A 16,018-nucleotide genomic window follows, 5' to 3' on the forward strand; every position below is an offset into this window, starting at 1 on the left:
GTAGTTTGTTAAGGGTGCTGAGAGTGGTTAAAGGTAAAGGTAAAGGGAGCTCTGATCATTAGGTCCAGTCGTGACCGACTGGGGTTGTGGCGCTCGTTTTATTGGCTGTGGGAGCCTGCGTACAGCTTCCAGGTCATGTGGCATGACTAAGCCACTTCTGGCGAACCAGAGCAGCGCACGAAAATGCCATTTACCTTCCCACCGGAGTGGTACCTATTTATCTACTTGCACTTTGACATGCTTTCGAACCGCTAGGTTGGTAGGAGCAGGGACCGAGCAACGGGAGCTCACCCCGTTGCAGGGATTTGAACCACTGACCTTCTGATCAGCAAGCCCTAGGCTCTGTGGTTTAACCTACAGTGCCACCCGCATCCCTTGCTGAGAGTGGTGAGAATCGTTAGGAGACCCCTATTCCCTGCATAGAGCTACAATTTCCAGAGTTCTTTAACAACCGGTCTTTCTGCCCAGGGAAATCTAGAACTTGTAACTCTGTGAGGTGAGTTGGAGCTCCTGACAACTCTCAGCAGCCTTAACAAACTACAGTTCCCAGAGTTCTTTGGGGGAAGCCATGGCTGTTAAGGTAGCCTAAAGCACTTGAAAAATATGGTGCAAGTGTGACCTGGGGGAAATGATTATAGGAACAATAGCATGGTTGATTATCTTTGATGGTATAGATTTCAGAGCTTCATAGAGAAACACAGTGAAAGACGCAGTAGTCCCACTCTGTAGTTTCCCAGTGTGATTGCCACAGTCTCTATAGTTCCTTCCACTACTATCTAGGCAGATGTAAAGACCTCTGCCCACATTCTCCAACTTTGTGGCATGTATACAAACCACAAAGGTGATGGAACAGGCATCAAAAAGCAGTAGAACACATCCGTTGCATGCAGAAGGAAGGCCCCACCTTCATTGTCTGGCATCATAAAAGGATTGGGTAGCAGGGGAAATGAAAGGCCTCTGGCTGAGAGCTCAAAGAGTGGCTGCCAGTCATAGTAAACAATACTCTGAGTAACAATACTCTGAGTAACAATAGGTAATCCCGTGGTCTGATGCTGAATAAGGCAGCTTGGCAAGTTCATCAACCTTCTAAGAGACTAGCCATTATTTTCATACTGAACCACATGGTTGGAAGTCTGTCAGCCTGAATTAACAGTCTCTGGAGATTTTTAATGGAATTTATATCCCAACCTCCCTGCTGAAGGAACCCAGGATGGCAAACACATACACTTTTTAAAAAGCCTTCTAAAACATCTGAAAATAGTTTAAACATCTTTAGGTAAACTAGCCATAACAATTCAATTACATCTCTTTTAAATCTATTTAACATTCCATTTACAGTGGTACCTCGGGTTAAGTACTTAATTCGTTCCAGAGGCCCATTCTTAACCTGAAACTGTTCTTAACTTGAAGCACCACTTTAGCTATTGGGGCCTCCTGCTGCTGCTGCGTCACCACAGCACGATTTCTGTTCTCATCCTGAAGCAAAGTTCTTAACCCGAGGTACTATTTTGGGGTTAGCGGAGTCTGTAACCTGAAGCGTATGTAACTCGAGGTACCACTGTATAGTCGACTTTTGCTCCGAAAAGCTTAAGATGGCATGCATGGTTTTCCCTGATCCTCATTTCATCCTCACAAAAATCCTGTGAGGTTGGTTAGGTTGAGTCAGAGACTGGTCCAGGGTCACCCAGTGAGCTTTATGGCCAAGTGGAAATTCAACTTCTGACCTCCCAGCTCCTACTGCAACACTTTAACCACTATACCACGCTGGCTCCCACCTTGGTGTTACTGGGAACAGTTTTTTCTACAGCATAACGTCAGTATTCCAAGTGGTTTTCATCTGCATTCTATTCAGTGAGGCAAATTATTGATAACCCCATTTCACAGATGTGGACCTGAAGGATAAAAGGTATTGCCATTTTGCCAAGCCCATTTCAAGAAGCCACATTTGATTGTGGATTTTCCCATCCCTAGTGATGCATCCAGAAGATCGCACAAGCCTGTCTTTAAAAGACCTCCTTCTGATGCCATGTTTATCTTGAAGATAAAGAAAGCAAGCTACAAACATTCCGTCAGAGCAAATCTGCTGAAGGATGTATACTGGCCATGTGGGGAGCCAAAGCAAGTGGTGTGTGGGAGAAGTCCAATTCCATTCTCATTTGAAGGTGGGCCTGCCTAATTGATACTTTCCTAAACAACACACAAACCCAAACTTAGCCATTATTTGCAACCCACGCTGTCTGAATTTTGCGGTGCAGTATGTCAGCCAAACAATGTATACAAAATGCATATTCCAAGGTAAAATGTGCACCAAAATACATTAGTTTAGAGGAAAACACTTCACATAAATATGTATATTAGACCAAATTGCTTACAAAAAAGGGAGATGTTTGCATAAAACTGCTGAAGAATTTTCATGATGACCTAAATAATAATATTAATAACAATAATAACAATTGGTGTGAAAATCTGGAGAACTGAACTTATGAGTGGAAAGATAAGAAAGATGAGAAAATGAGAGAAACCAAAATTGACGGATTTGCCAGTCTTTAGCTGGGTCACCTGCTTTTCTCTTTTTTCCCCATACCCCATCTCTCTCTCTCTCTCTCCACAATTATCAAACTACTGCGGGGGAGGGAGATCACTCCTGCCAGAGGTCTGACCCAGTCACTTCTAGAGGGCTGTTGTTACGAGGGCCACATAAAAAGTGACTGAGGGCCACAGGTTGACTGCCCTTTGTTACAGTACATAAACCTGATGTGCTTAGAAGAGCCATACCTTTTGAGAAGTAGTAAAACACAAACCTGTAACCTTGGTAAATAAAGGCAAACTCCCGTTGCACCTGGCCATACCTAGTGCCTGCAAGATTAATCTTTCCTAATAAAACTCTGGCCTTGGATGTTAGTCCCCTTTGGGAGCTAGACCAGAGAGAAGGTTAATAAGTGCTCAACCACCAAGCAGGCAAGGTTGTTTACAGCCTCAATAGAGGCAGCATTTTATAGGGTGGGTTTTATTTTCCTCTGGTGAGTCACTGCCGATTTCGTTCTCATCCAAAGCCAAGCCAGAACGACCTTGCGGTGTGGTTGCTATATTCTAAGTGTGATAGCAAAAGAAGAAAAGAAGGAAGGAAGAAAGAAAGAAAGGTGAATAAAGAGAATTGGGACAGGCTGAAATGTAAAATTCAGCTGTGCTGGCTAAATTCTCCCTATCCTGTGGGTTGTGCTGTGTATACCTAAACACAGGGCTTAGGACTCATCCACACTCCCACTTGTCCATGCCTAGGGAGCAAGGATCTGAGCAGTTTCCTGCTTGCCCATCTCCTGTCCCAGGGAAAAACCCACTCTTTAGTGCTAAATTGGAGCAAATGTCAAACTGGAGAAAACCCAAATTGCTGTTTGCTCTGATTGAGTGCTAAAGAGCTATTTTCCCTGGAGGAAAACAGCAGGACGAGAGGACTTGAGGACTACCACCCTGCCTAGACTTAGACTAACATTTGTCATCTTTTCGGGCTTCCTGGAAAGCAATGATTCCGGAACAGCCTCTAAGTGGTAACTGTTTTGGTCATTAACCTCAGTTCACTTCATAGATGTGCACTTCATTCTTCATTTGTCAGTGAATATGGGTGCTCCGGACAGAATGGGTGGTAGTAGGAGGGGAGCAGTTTTCTTTGGGGGTCTTTCTTGACTTCTCACAAACCCTTTCTAATGGTTTGCAGCTGAGTCAGGGAACAACCAGAAGATGTGTTCTGAACTGACTGCGGTACCTGAGCCATTTTCAAAGGGAGCCCCATGAAGATCCCATTGCAGTAGTCCAGCATCAAGTTCCTCAGGGCATAGATGATTGTGACGAAACTCTCTCTGCCCTGGAATGCAGACCTCTTGGAAGGAAATTTGATATAGACTCTGGCAATGGCTCGCTGAGTCCAGAGGGGCTCTTTCCCATGTAAACAGGCCTAAAACCACAGACTTAGGAAGGAGGGAAGATTCAGGAACACTCTTCTATACAACGAAAGTGTGGAACCTTGTCTTCTTTTGCATCTGGCAAAAGAAGACAACGCATTGAAAGTCTACTCAGAAGTAAGTTCCTGCGGATATAATCTCACAGCCTTTGTCTATGATCTTTGAGAATTCTTGGAGAACAGGCGAGGTCCTTGCAGATTGGAGGTGAGCAAATGTCCCCATCTTCCAAAACAAAGGGGGGGAGAAGACTCAGGTAACTATCAACCAGTGAGCTTGACATGGATGGTGCGTGGAAAGCAAGATCATGGCAAAGCATTTGGCCATGCCCTGGAGGAGAGCCATGGCCCAGTGAGCAGAGCACACTCTTGTTTTGCATGCAAGAAATCCCTGGTTCAATCCTTGGCAGGAAGGGTTAGAAAAGAGTTCCCTTTTAACAGCACCCTTAACAAACTACAGTTCCCAGAATCCTTTGGGGGGAAGCCATGGTTGTTTAAAGCGGTATGATACTGCTTTAAATGTTTAGTACCAATGAGCTCTCTCTCTCTCTCTCTCTCTCTCTCTCTCTCTCTCTCTCCTTTGCCTCCTTCCACTTACACAGGGCTTCTCTTCTTACTTCCATTGCCCTCTGTTTGGGGCTCCACGGAATTAGGCACAAGGTTACAAGTGTCCCACTCCAGGTGGGTCTGACCCAGTATATGGTCACTTCCTATGTCCCTATCCCTTTCTGCAATGATCACCAGAACTGGTTTGCCTGGAGGGGTGGAACCTATCCTGGCAGGGAGCTTGGTGTATGATAACCATGGTGCTTCACTAGCCAGGAAAAGCCATTACATAGACAATGGAACTGGTTTGGCGAGCTTGCTCATATATTACACACACACACACAATAACAGGTTTTGGGAAGGGCACTGGGTATCATCCAGACGGACACCCCCTCCATCTCATAACAGTATACTATTTTTTGCAAACGAATTCCCCTAATATAATGCATTTCACATTCATCCGGTACTATACCAGCTGCACTGGCTCCCGGTGGAGTACAGGATCAGGTTTAAGGTGCTGGTTTTAACCTTTAAAGCCCTATACGGCCTAGGACCCTCGTACCTACGGGACCGCCTCTCCTGGTATGCGCCACAGAGGAACCTACGGACTGCAAATAAAAACATCCTGAAGATCCCAGGCCACAGAGAGGTTAGGCTGGCCTCAACTAGAGCCAGGGCTTTCTCGGCCGCGGCTCCAATCTGGTGGAACGCTCTGTCACAAGAGACTAGGGCCCTGCGGGACCTGACATCTTTCCACAGGGCCTGCAAGACAGAGCTGCTACACCAGACCTTTGGTCAGGGCGCAGCCTGACCCCCTCCTCTGGCAATCTGCACAGAATTTTGCTTAATGGTTGCCATCAATTTGATTTTAATTAATTTTTATAATGAAAGGTTTTTAGAATGTTGGATTATTTTGATTGTTGTTAGCCGCCCTGAGCCCAGCTTCAGCTGGGGAGGGCGGGGTATAAATAGAATTTATTATTATTATTATTATTATTATTATTATTATTATTATTTATTATTATTATTTTATATGCCGTTTCCACTAATTCCCCCATGATAATTTTGTTTCTGTTCACATATTGCTTTAAAATGTGTGAAAGAGGTAGTTTGTCATTCAAATGCAAGCAAAATCTAATTTCTCCCCCCATTTCTAGTTCTGAGATATTGCAGGTGTTTCTCTCCCATGATCCTGCACATAGGTCAAGGAAGCACTTACAGACCTATTTCCTTTTATCCCCAGGTTAACACTGGAAGCTGGTAAGTTGCACAGGCCACCCAGTGAGCTTCATGCCTTATCAAGGATTTGAACCCAGATCTGCCACGTACTGCATGCACACTCATCCTGCTAGCTTGACTACTTTGCGTCCTAGTTTTCCTATATGTATAAAAGGAGAATCCTATCTATGACGTGCTTTCAAATCAGAAGCGCAGACATTCTGTGCTAAACGTTAGTCAGCTAGCCTAAGGGGTGGGAAAAGATAACAGCCGGCACAATTTAGAACCACTGAGACTGTAAATGTGTGAAATTGGCATTTCAAAGGATAGAACTGGCACTTGGGAAGAACTGAAGAAAATGACCCTGAAATAGCAGAGGCATCAGCAAAGGAGCAGGAAGCAAGATACGGGGAAGTTATATAATTTATTTCCTTAAAAAAGCAAAACAAAACATTTCACCCCATCCTAGACATCAGGGGTTGGGGGACGTGAGGCTCTACAGATGTTGTTGGATTCTAGCTCCCATCAGCCCCAGCCAGTATGGCCAGCAGTGAGGGATTATGGGAGTTGTAGTCCAGCAGCTTCTGGAGGGTCTCCGGTTCCTTATCCCTGTATTAAAGGCAGAAAGAACTGGGTTCTGTGCTGGGCTCCAGAGGCTCACAGATTTCCCCTGCTAAAACGCGTTGATTGGAAAGTCCCATTGATTTCAGTGCAGGGATGGAATTTGTAGGGTGGGGGAAGAAACTGACCTATGCAGATATCTTAAAGAGATGATGATTCTAGCTGGCTTCTAGAAGGAAAACAGCTGGCGGTCAGTGCTATGCCCCAAACTGGATGGAAGTAAGAAGGCAGGCGGGTGGAGGCTGATGAAGGGCACAAAGGGGTTGGTGGGGCAGTGTCCCCATTTGTCCTGACAGGCCAGCCTCTACTGGTAAATGGACACCTGAGAACCTTGACTGATCAAGGCTCTTGGACAGCTGTTTTTTCCCCTGTTTCCGTGGAATAAACCCCCTTCAAATAATACTGTGTGTTTGTTCACTGAAGAATAAAGTGGTGGGAACACTTCTCTCTCTCAAAACATAGGCTACTGTTTATATTTATCAAAGAGACCATCAGAGTAATTCCCAGGAGATGACAGAAGCTTTGGTTGACCAGGCTGCCAGTGAAAGTTTTCAGCTTAATGCACTGCAACTGTGAAAAAGGAAAATGTCACTCTGTTGGGAAAAGAACTTAAAAGAAAACAGCAGGCCTTGCAGCTCCATTATAGAGTCTAAGAGTGTTTGCAGAACACTATGTGCTGTTTGAATTACCGCATTTTTAAGATGTTCTGAGAGAGCTGCAGAAGATGCACACACACAAAATGCCCGGCAAAAAGGATCACATCTTGCTTACAGGGAACGGGGAGCATCTTCCTTGCAAAGAAAGGCTTAAGCCAGACGTGGGAAACCTTTGGCCCTCCAGATGTTGCTGAACTACAACTCCTATAAACCCTGGCCATTGTCCGTGCTTACTTAGGCTGATGGGAGTTGTAGTTCTGGGCCAAAGTTTCCCCACGCCTGCATTAAGCAGCTGCCAATGTTTCACTTGGGAAAGAAGCAAGCTGGGCATGCCAGGACAGAGAGCTGTGAAAATTGTGAATGATGTGGAGATTGCAAAGGGAAGTAAATGTCAACATATTGTAATCCAATGATTTTGACTGGCTAGAAGTGGCATTGTTAATCAGTGCTATTGTCTGACAAGTTTGCAAAATCAAGAACTCCAAGAAATGTACAAGTTACCTGTGGGATTCATTGCTATAGGCCAGGGGTGAAGAATGCTTTGTCTTGTTGAAGGCTGCATTCCCTTGGGCAAAACCTTCTTAATTTATGTTTCCAACTCTATTCTGCCTGTTCTTTGAGAAGTTTAAGGTGGCCTTATCCTTCCAGGATCAATCTATACCACTGCCCAGAGAAAGAGAGAGCAGAAGCTCATCCTCTCATTCCACATAGGAGAAGGGTCATAGCTCAGTGGTAGATCATCTACTTTGCATGCAGAATGACCCAGGTTCAATCCCTAGCATCTCCAGGTAGAACTAGGAATGTCCCCTGCCTGAAGGCCTGGAGAGCCACTCAGTGTAGACAATAGAGATATTGATGGACCAATGATTTGATTCAGCATAATTCAGCTTCTTATGTTCTGGTAACTGCTCACATGTTTGGAGAGAGCAGATAAACAGGCCGTGACAGCAAGGAGGTGGAGTGCCAGGGAACTCTTGGGATTGACTATTGGTCTTCTACTGGGATGTGGGCCTCAGCAGATGCCTCACATTGCTGACTCCAAGCACTGGATCCAATTGTATGTCATGACCCATTGCTCGTTGAAGAACAGGGAACCTATGGGACAAAGCTACCAGACACTATCCCGAGCTCCCAATTAGCTCTCGTAGTTACTAGGCAACTCTAAATGTGCGCAGCACTCCAAAACTCAAACTCAATTAAAAATATTATGTCTGAAGAGTATATATAATCCTTTCTGGTTGTTTTCCTGGTGGTTTTTAAAAGAAATCATTTGTGCTCCTCTGCAGCAACTGGGATCTCTGTCATTCTGCTGCTGTTGAGAAAGCTGACTCCGCAGGAGGGGATTTGTTACAATTCTCAACATGCTCAGGATTACATTTGCCAGTTCTGATCATCATATACAGATTAACCATCGCTTTCCGACTTGTGCAGCTTTTCCAGCAGGGGTTTCAATGAGAGCAGAGCCAAATTGTCACAGGGTACTTTGCCCTTCCCTTCCCTACACCTGAGAAATTTTCCACGATTTTCTCATTCACCTAGGTCCTAGGAAAAGAAAGACAATTTGCAGAATTCCACCCCCAACCCGAATACTGTCTGCCATGGGGGGGGGGGAGGGAGGTTAGTTGCTTCCATTCCACCAACTGTTCCACCCAGCAGTATCCTGGAACAATACTAGGTCTGGGCCATAGTGCAGGATGCAAAATGGTGGTAGTGCTGCCAAGCCCACAGATGAGTGGTCAGGCACCTGCTTTACATGCAGAAGGTTCAATCCTCAGCATCTCCAGCAGAGCTGGGAATGTTCGCTGCCTGAAACACCTGAGATTGGCTGTCACTCAGTGTTGACAATACTGAGTTAGATGGGCAGGTGGTGTAGGCAGCTTCTTCTATTCCTAAAGCTGTTTGCGTCACTTGCAGCAAAAAACAATTAAAACTTTGATGCTGCTACTGCTAATGGTGAGCCCCATCCCCAAGGAACAGTTGGAGGATTTCCACACCCTCTGGAGAAATTCACTGGAATTTCTCTGTCTTCAAATAAAGGTAGAGAATGCAAAGAGTTCTGGAATGCTGTGTGTATAGCTCTGGTAGTTACACTTCAAAATATATATTTATAGACTGCCTCTCACATCAAGCACCCACTTATACCTCAATTGCCAGAATTTCCTTCATTTTTTAAATAAAAAAAGTCTGAATAATTATATGCCAAAGAAGTATATTATACTTACAACAATAAAGAGCCATGAGTTATGTGATGCTATTCTTTTACACCATCATTTCCCAAGTATTACTACATGAGCTTTTTTATACATCTATATGCATTGCTGTTTGTATCTGGTTATGTGCTAGTTACTTTAGGAAACCTGGAGTGTAGATGAGCACCATATTGCCTGCATAAGAAAGTGAGAATTGTTCTCTCTCTTTTTTCTTTTTTTCTTTTTGCAGAACCAGTAAAGAAACATCTTCCTTCACATGGAGAGCAAAGAGTCATATGGGAATTAAAGAAAATCCATGCAGACCAGCTTGACATTTAGATGTTCAGAAAACCCCATGAAGTTCACCTAGTCCAACCCCTGCTCCACACAGGATCTGCAATACAGTCTGCAACCAGTGGTGGCTTGTGCCCATTGGGACTGGTAGTGCTGAAGGCAGGGAGACCAACAGCATATGGAGTCAGAGCCAAGGACAGGCAGGGCCAAACAACTGTAGTGCTGTTCCACATCCTCCTCTCTGCTGAATTCTACAAGGGCAACACTGAGCCACAGTCACCCCTGGACTGTTGAAGGCAAGAAGTGGGGGTTGGCTGAGGTTGGTGGAGCAGTGCGCCATTTGCCCTGATGAGCCAGCCTCCCCTGACTGCAACGACAGCATCCCTGACAGATGACTGCCCAGCTTCTGCTTAAATCCCATCAGTCAAGAAGAACTCACCGCTTCTGTTCCACTGCGAAACAACTCTTAACATTAGGAAGTGTCTCCTAATGTCTAGCTAGAAGATGTGTCCCTGCAATTTCCACCCACTGGTTCTTAAGCTGCACCTCTGTCCCATCCCAAAACAACATTCTTGGAATGGGAAAGCCAGTAAACCTAAATAGGAGTGGGGGAACTTCAGCTCTCCACCCCTCTTGTAAGGGCTCCAACTTGCTGTACTTGTGCCACTGACACTCTGCTATCTCACCTCAATAACCACCACTGGTCACACATTGCCAGGCAATTTTGGGAGTTTGGGGGAAGAAAATCAGAGGACACATATGCAACATCCCCCCCCCAATTTAATTTCCTAAGTAGAATTTGCATTTTCCAACCACAGAATTTGATGACCTTGTTATGCAAAGTTAGAATCTTCTGACTCCAGGAATCTTGTAGCCTTGCCAGAGCTTCCACTTTTGCCAAATACAGAGGGAGGATGTGAATCTAAGGATGACTCTTCTCTCTCTTTTAGATTGTTGTATGCATGAGTACAGATCACTTCTGCCTACAATCTTGGATATTCTACACAAAGCATGAGTCAGAAAAAAAAACATAGAAAAACAGCAAAGGTATAGCATGCAGATCAAGGGAAGTAATAGTATTGCTCTAGTGTGTCTTGGTCAGACCACACCTGCAATGCTGTGTATAGTTCTGGGTGCCACAATTTAAGAAGGGCATTGACAAGCTGGAACATGTGCAGAGAAAGGCGACCAGGATGACCAAGGGTCTGCAAACCAAGCCTTAAGAGGAATGGCTGAAGGAGTAGGATATGTTTACCCTGCCAAAGAGGGGACTGAGAGGAGATATGATAGCCATCTTTAAATATCTGTAGAGCTGTTACATAGAAAAGGAAACAAGCTTGTTTTCTCTTGCTCCAAAGGATAGGACCAATAGATTCAAGTTACAAGAAAAGAGATTCTGACCAAGCCTCAGGAAGAACTTTCTGATGGTAAGGGTTGTTCAACAGTGGAATAGACTCCCTTGGGAGGTGATGGACTCTCCTTGCTTATAGATTTTTAAAGCAGAGGTTGGATGGCCATCTGTCATGTATTATCTAGCTGAGATTCCTGTGTTGCAGAGAGTTGAACTAGATAATCCTCAGTGTCCCCTCCAACTCTACAATTCCACGACCCTATGAACATTAGAATGAGCGTTCTTCTCTGCAATCCTCCCCTCCAAATGTGTGAATGGTAACAGCCTCCCAAGTAACCGTGATTTTCATGGGATGCGGGTCTGTGCAGATGTGCACATGTGTTGCAAAACAAGTACCTTGAAATAAAAAGCCACTATGAGTCACTCTCTTGTTTGCCCAAACCCCTTAACACCTGAGGAACTTGCTTTCATGGAGGCTATATATGAGCACAAGCGATGCTAGAAAACAGTTAATGCAAAACACAATTTTGAGAGCGAAGCTCTCACCATAACCCTAATCATGAGAGTAAAACCATTGCTTGTGCTCCCCTAATTACCTCCACTCAAGATTAAAATACTGGGCTGGATGGAAAAATGATTTGCTTTTGTATACAAGACAGTTTCCTATATTTATTAGACAGGAAGCATTTTGATGGCACAGAGTAAGCATTTAAGGAAGGAGCAGAATTCGTTCTGTTGATCCAGTGGCAGAATTTATTACATAAGATTGTGATTTCATGGATAGTCCTGCTGAGTATGGTTACCCCTGCCACTTCAACAAGAGGCACCTGCTGCTGTGAATGTCTCCTTACAATAAAAAGACTGCATTGCTTATTCATTTCATTTATGAATCGCTTCCCTTAAAGCATCCCAAAGTGATTTAACCATAAAAACGCATAGAAAAAACACTTCGAATTTCATTTATTATGAACCAATCCAAGAGTCAAAGGAACATGCCATGTTCAAGATAAGTAGGTGCTTATACATGCACGATACACACATTGTGTATGTACAGTATACTCGCACTGCAATGAAATCAGAGTTGGCACTTTTGCATGCAGGAACATGTGGTCAATGTGAAAGAACTAAATCATGTTCCCCCATGCCCAGTTCATAAACACTCAGATCAATATAACTAGTATTCATTGTGCAGCTGGTCTCTCGGATTAGAAGCTACTCCATTACAAAGGCAATGCATTTCCTGTTATGAAATGCCCCCCTCCACTCAAATGCACCCACATATAACATCCACAGAATGGACAGAATCATAGAGCCCATACATAAAATCAAAGTCCCATGCAATGAACTGGAATTGCCTGTCCCAGCCCCCATAATAACATATGGTCCTCTTGTTGTTTTGCATTCACAAATGCACACATTGAGCCTGCGATCCTATGCTTAGTATGCAAGCCCCACTGAATTCAGCTTCTAAGCTGACCTGCCTAGGATCGCGCTGCAAGACAAAACTGTCTCCTGAAGCTGAAAGAAATCCCCACGTTCTAACATCCTGCTGCTCTGCCCCCTTCCATATAGTAGTAATATATTGCTTAACGCAGAGGCAAAGTAGGGTCCTCAGCCAATCCGAAAATATCTGGATTTCTTAGGTGAGGGTGTGCTGTACTTGATGCAACATGCTACATTCTCTCCCAGACACAATCTGCATTATCCCATACATTCTCTCTCCGCCCACTTATCTTTATGATTGTATTACACACCGTTCAGTGAACATGCACGTGATGTCTTTCTTCCCCAGACACGCACACATGCACACACTTTTCTCTCCAAGTTAGTGCCACATACACTTCTACCGATCACCCTACACAATACACAGGATAGCCTCTTGCTATCCTCGCTGCCTCTATATTCCTTGGGGAGACGTGCATAGGACTTTCCCGTGGAAGCATCTAGGGATAAGCCCCTTAGATCCCGGCTATCCTGCCCTTACCTGACAATGCCGTACATGACCAGGATGTTCCCCAAAAGCCCCACCACGCAGACGACTGAATACAGGGCAGTGATGGCGATGGCGATGATGATTGAAGTCGTGTTCTTGATCGGGGACTGACTCGTGGCGTTGGACGTCGTGAGAGAAGTCGACCCGAAGTCTTGAAAGGTGCTGTTGTAGGGGAAATCGGGGTAGGGTTCAGCACCGGGAAAGGTGGACGGCTCCATCTCTGCCGGGAGCTTCTGGATCCCACCCCGAGGTCGGGCAGACGGGGAATACTACAGGCTTCCTGGGAGCTGTCCCGTCCTGGTGGTGCTGAAATAAGCGAAGTGCATCGAAATAAACCCAAAACTTAACCAGGGGGTGAGGTGGGGAGTTGCCTACCAAGGTAACGACGGGCTCTCTCAGTAGCAACTATGCTAGCCAGAAAGGTCTGACATCTCCTCTAGTCTTTCTGCAAATACTGTTACAGACACAGCACTGCCCTCCCTCCCTCCTTGGTCTGCTGCTGAGCATCTGAGCACGAGAAACCGTGAATCTGCAAGCTCTCCTAATGGTTGTGATTTCTTTCTCTCTTTCCCCCCCTTCTTTTTTTTTTTTAAAGGAGGGGATATCTGACATCTCTCTTGGACGTCGGGAACGACGTAGGGGTTTGCAGATTAAAGGGAGGGGGCTGCCTATCAAAACCCTTTAAGGATTGGTGGGGAGAGCAGTTTTACACATTGCTCTCAGCTGCCTTGGAAATGCGGTGCCCCTACCTAACGCGTGTTTCTTAGGGAGCTACTGATCTCATTAGAGATCTCTAATAGATGTTAACAATGGAGGCATCTATTAGAGATGTTTAACTGCATTTGAATGGGGGGGGGGGAGGGTTGCAACATCAAAGCAAAACAGCCACTTTATTTTATTTCTTTTTAAGGCTAATTATAGACAGAAGAAACAGCCACTATGTTCCACCAGAAGCAGTGGAATTGGTTAGCATTAAGCACACAACGTCGGAATAGCAAAAGCACCCAGAGAGGCATTGTCCACGGCAGCCCTCCAGTTTTAGAATTCTTTCCCCCTTATTACAGCTCAGTTGTATTGAGCACATGCAATGTGGGCAGAAGGCTCAGTCCCTGGCATCTTCCAGTAGGGCTGGAGAAGAAAGACTCTTGTCTGCAACCCTGGAGAGCAGTTGCCAGCGAGTGCAGGCATCACTGAGTCAGCTGGATCAATGGTCTGACTCAAGATAAGTAGGCTTCCTACACAGGATAATTCAGCATATTTTAAACAGTCACTTAGGCATAGGGTGTCTATCAGTCCAAATAATAATAATAACAATAATAATAGCTCCAAACAACAACTTTAAACACTGGCCAGTTCAATAGATTTGTGCCTGAACAGATTCCATCTATAGAGGTTTTAAAAGCACCAGACAGACCTTATCTTCCAATAGTTACAAAGAAAGAGGAGGCTTGTGTACTTTCCATTTATTAAAAAATGGCACTCATTTTATCTGTAAACATATTTCCACTACTTAATTGCATAAAATATGGGTTTGTTGCCTTCCTTCCTGAGCACCCTCTTTTTATTCTCAACTCCTCTTCTACATATTTTATAAAAAACCCAAAATCCTTACATCTATATGATTTAAATGATAAGAATAATTTAAAAAACCCTACACTTCATCCAAATAGTTCAGGGCGGCATACATAGTTCTCGCCCCACCCAACTGTATCCTCATAACAACCCTAGAGTTAGGCTGAGAGACAGTGACAGGTCCAAGAACACTTTGCAACTGGGTGGGAATTTGAACCCAGATCTTCTTGATGCATTGTTAGTTGGACACCCTGGTCTCTCAAAACATTGCCTGTCTCCTTCTCCAAATCAGTCCTATTGATAACTGGGTAATATTTTAATCAAGGAGAGCCCTTAGATCTTGCAAGGGGAGAGTTCTGTTTTATAATTCCCAGCAAGTTATGTAACTGAATTCATATCCTCATATATGGAGAATATGAAATATCTGTGTGTATTAGATTAGAGACCACCTCTTCAACATTAAACAAGATAAAACCAGGAAGCAGATGGGAAGAAGTGTGCTTGATTCCCAACCCTCCTCCCACCCTTGCTAATAGAAAAGAAGCAGTTTAGGCCTCCAGATATTCTACCAAGGGATGAAAATTGGAACCCAGAACTTCAAAGCAGATTTATGCCATGCAACTGATTGCATCTTAAAGTATTCCACTATGACACCCAACTGCTTGTTTTTGTTTTGTTTTTATTAAATCCCGTTATAATTCTTCTTGTTGTTCTCTCTCTCTCTCTCTCTCTCTCTCTCTCACACACACACACACACACACCTCCCCACCTTTCTTTTTTTTTTTGCCAAGCTACATCTGTTTGCTTAAGTACCATGTCAGGTCTATGCTCCACCATGCCACAGGGGGCTCCCAAGACGCGTCAGGGTTGCTCACCCAGCTCCCCTCCATTAACACCCACATTCAGGAAAAAAGAAATGGTCTGAATGAGGAAGATGGGGAAATGGAATCAAACGTTCGTCAATGTTTACCTCTTGACAGAGGCTGTGTACACATGTCCATTTACTCTGCATCCAATGCACTCCCACTACTGGTTTGGTAAGCAGTATGCATGTTAACCACAATCCATATCTATCCTGCTGTTTCTTATGAAATACTGCATTTTGGTGCATTTTCCCTCAAGTCAGCCTCAAACTGAATTGAGAAAAAGAAGAACCTAGCAACGTTTTAAGCTGATAATGTGTACACAGCCAGAGCATTTTCAGGAAGGCTTCTTTTACATTCGGAGTTTAGTAATTCACTTTAAAAATATATTATTATTTCTAAAACTCCCTTATTACCAAAATCCTCTCTTCTACTTTCTCTGTCTGTCTGTCTGTCTGTCTGTCTGTCTGTCTGTCAGCAGCAATCATGTCTATACACTTGCCTCTCAAGCATCTTGCCATCCCATAATTTAGGAATAAGGAAACTGAGACCATCTAGCTTTTGCTGTACTGCAACTCCCATCATCCCTGGTCATGGGCCATGCTGGCTACGACTAATGGGAGCTGGACTCTCACCACAACTGGAGGGCCTCATGTCTCTCAACCCTGCCATAATTAAAGCAGCAATGCTTAAGGCACATGGGGGGAAAGCCGCTTGAGTTTGATGTGACGTACTTCTGAGGAAACAGGCTTACAATCACACA

The 16,018-nt window shown here is 44.4% G+C and overlaps 1 protein-coding gene across 1 annotated transcript in view; it reads right to left on the reverse strand.

The window, feature by feature from the left end:
• Positions 1-13,379, reverse strand: part of OPRD1 (opioid receptor delta 1) — a 39,299-nt gene extending 25,920 nt beyond the window's left edge. Inside the window, exon 1 of the mRNA XM_083456412.1 lies at positions 12,812-13,379. Coding sequence (XP_083312538.1) covers positions 12,812-13,038 — 227 coding nt within the window. The 5' untranslated portion in view covers positions 13,039-13,379. The remainder of the gene's footprint in view (positions 1-12,811) is intronic.
• Positions 13,380-16,018: the final 2,639 nt, after the last annotated feature.

The sequence above is a fragment of the Podarcis tiliguerta genome (genome assembly GCF_965153285.1).
Source record: "Podarcis tiliguerta genome assembly, chromosome: 8".
NCBI lineage: Eukaryota > Metazoa > Chordata > Lepidosauria > Squamata > Lacertidae > Podarcis > Podarcis tiliguerta.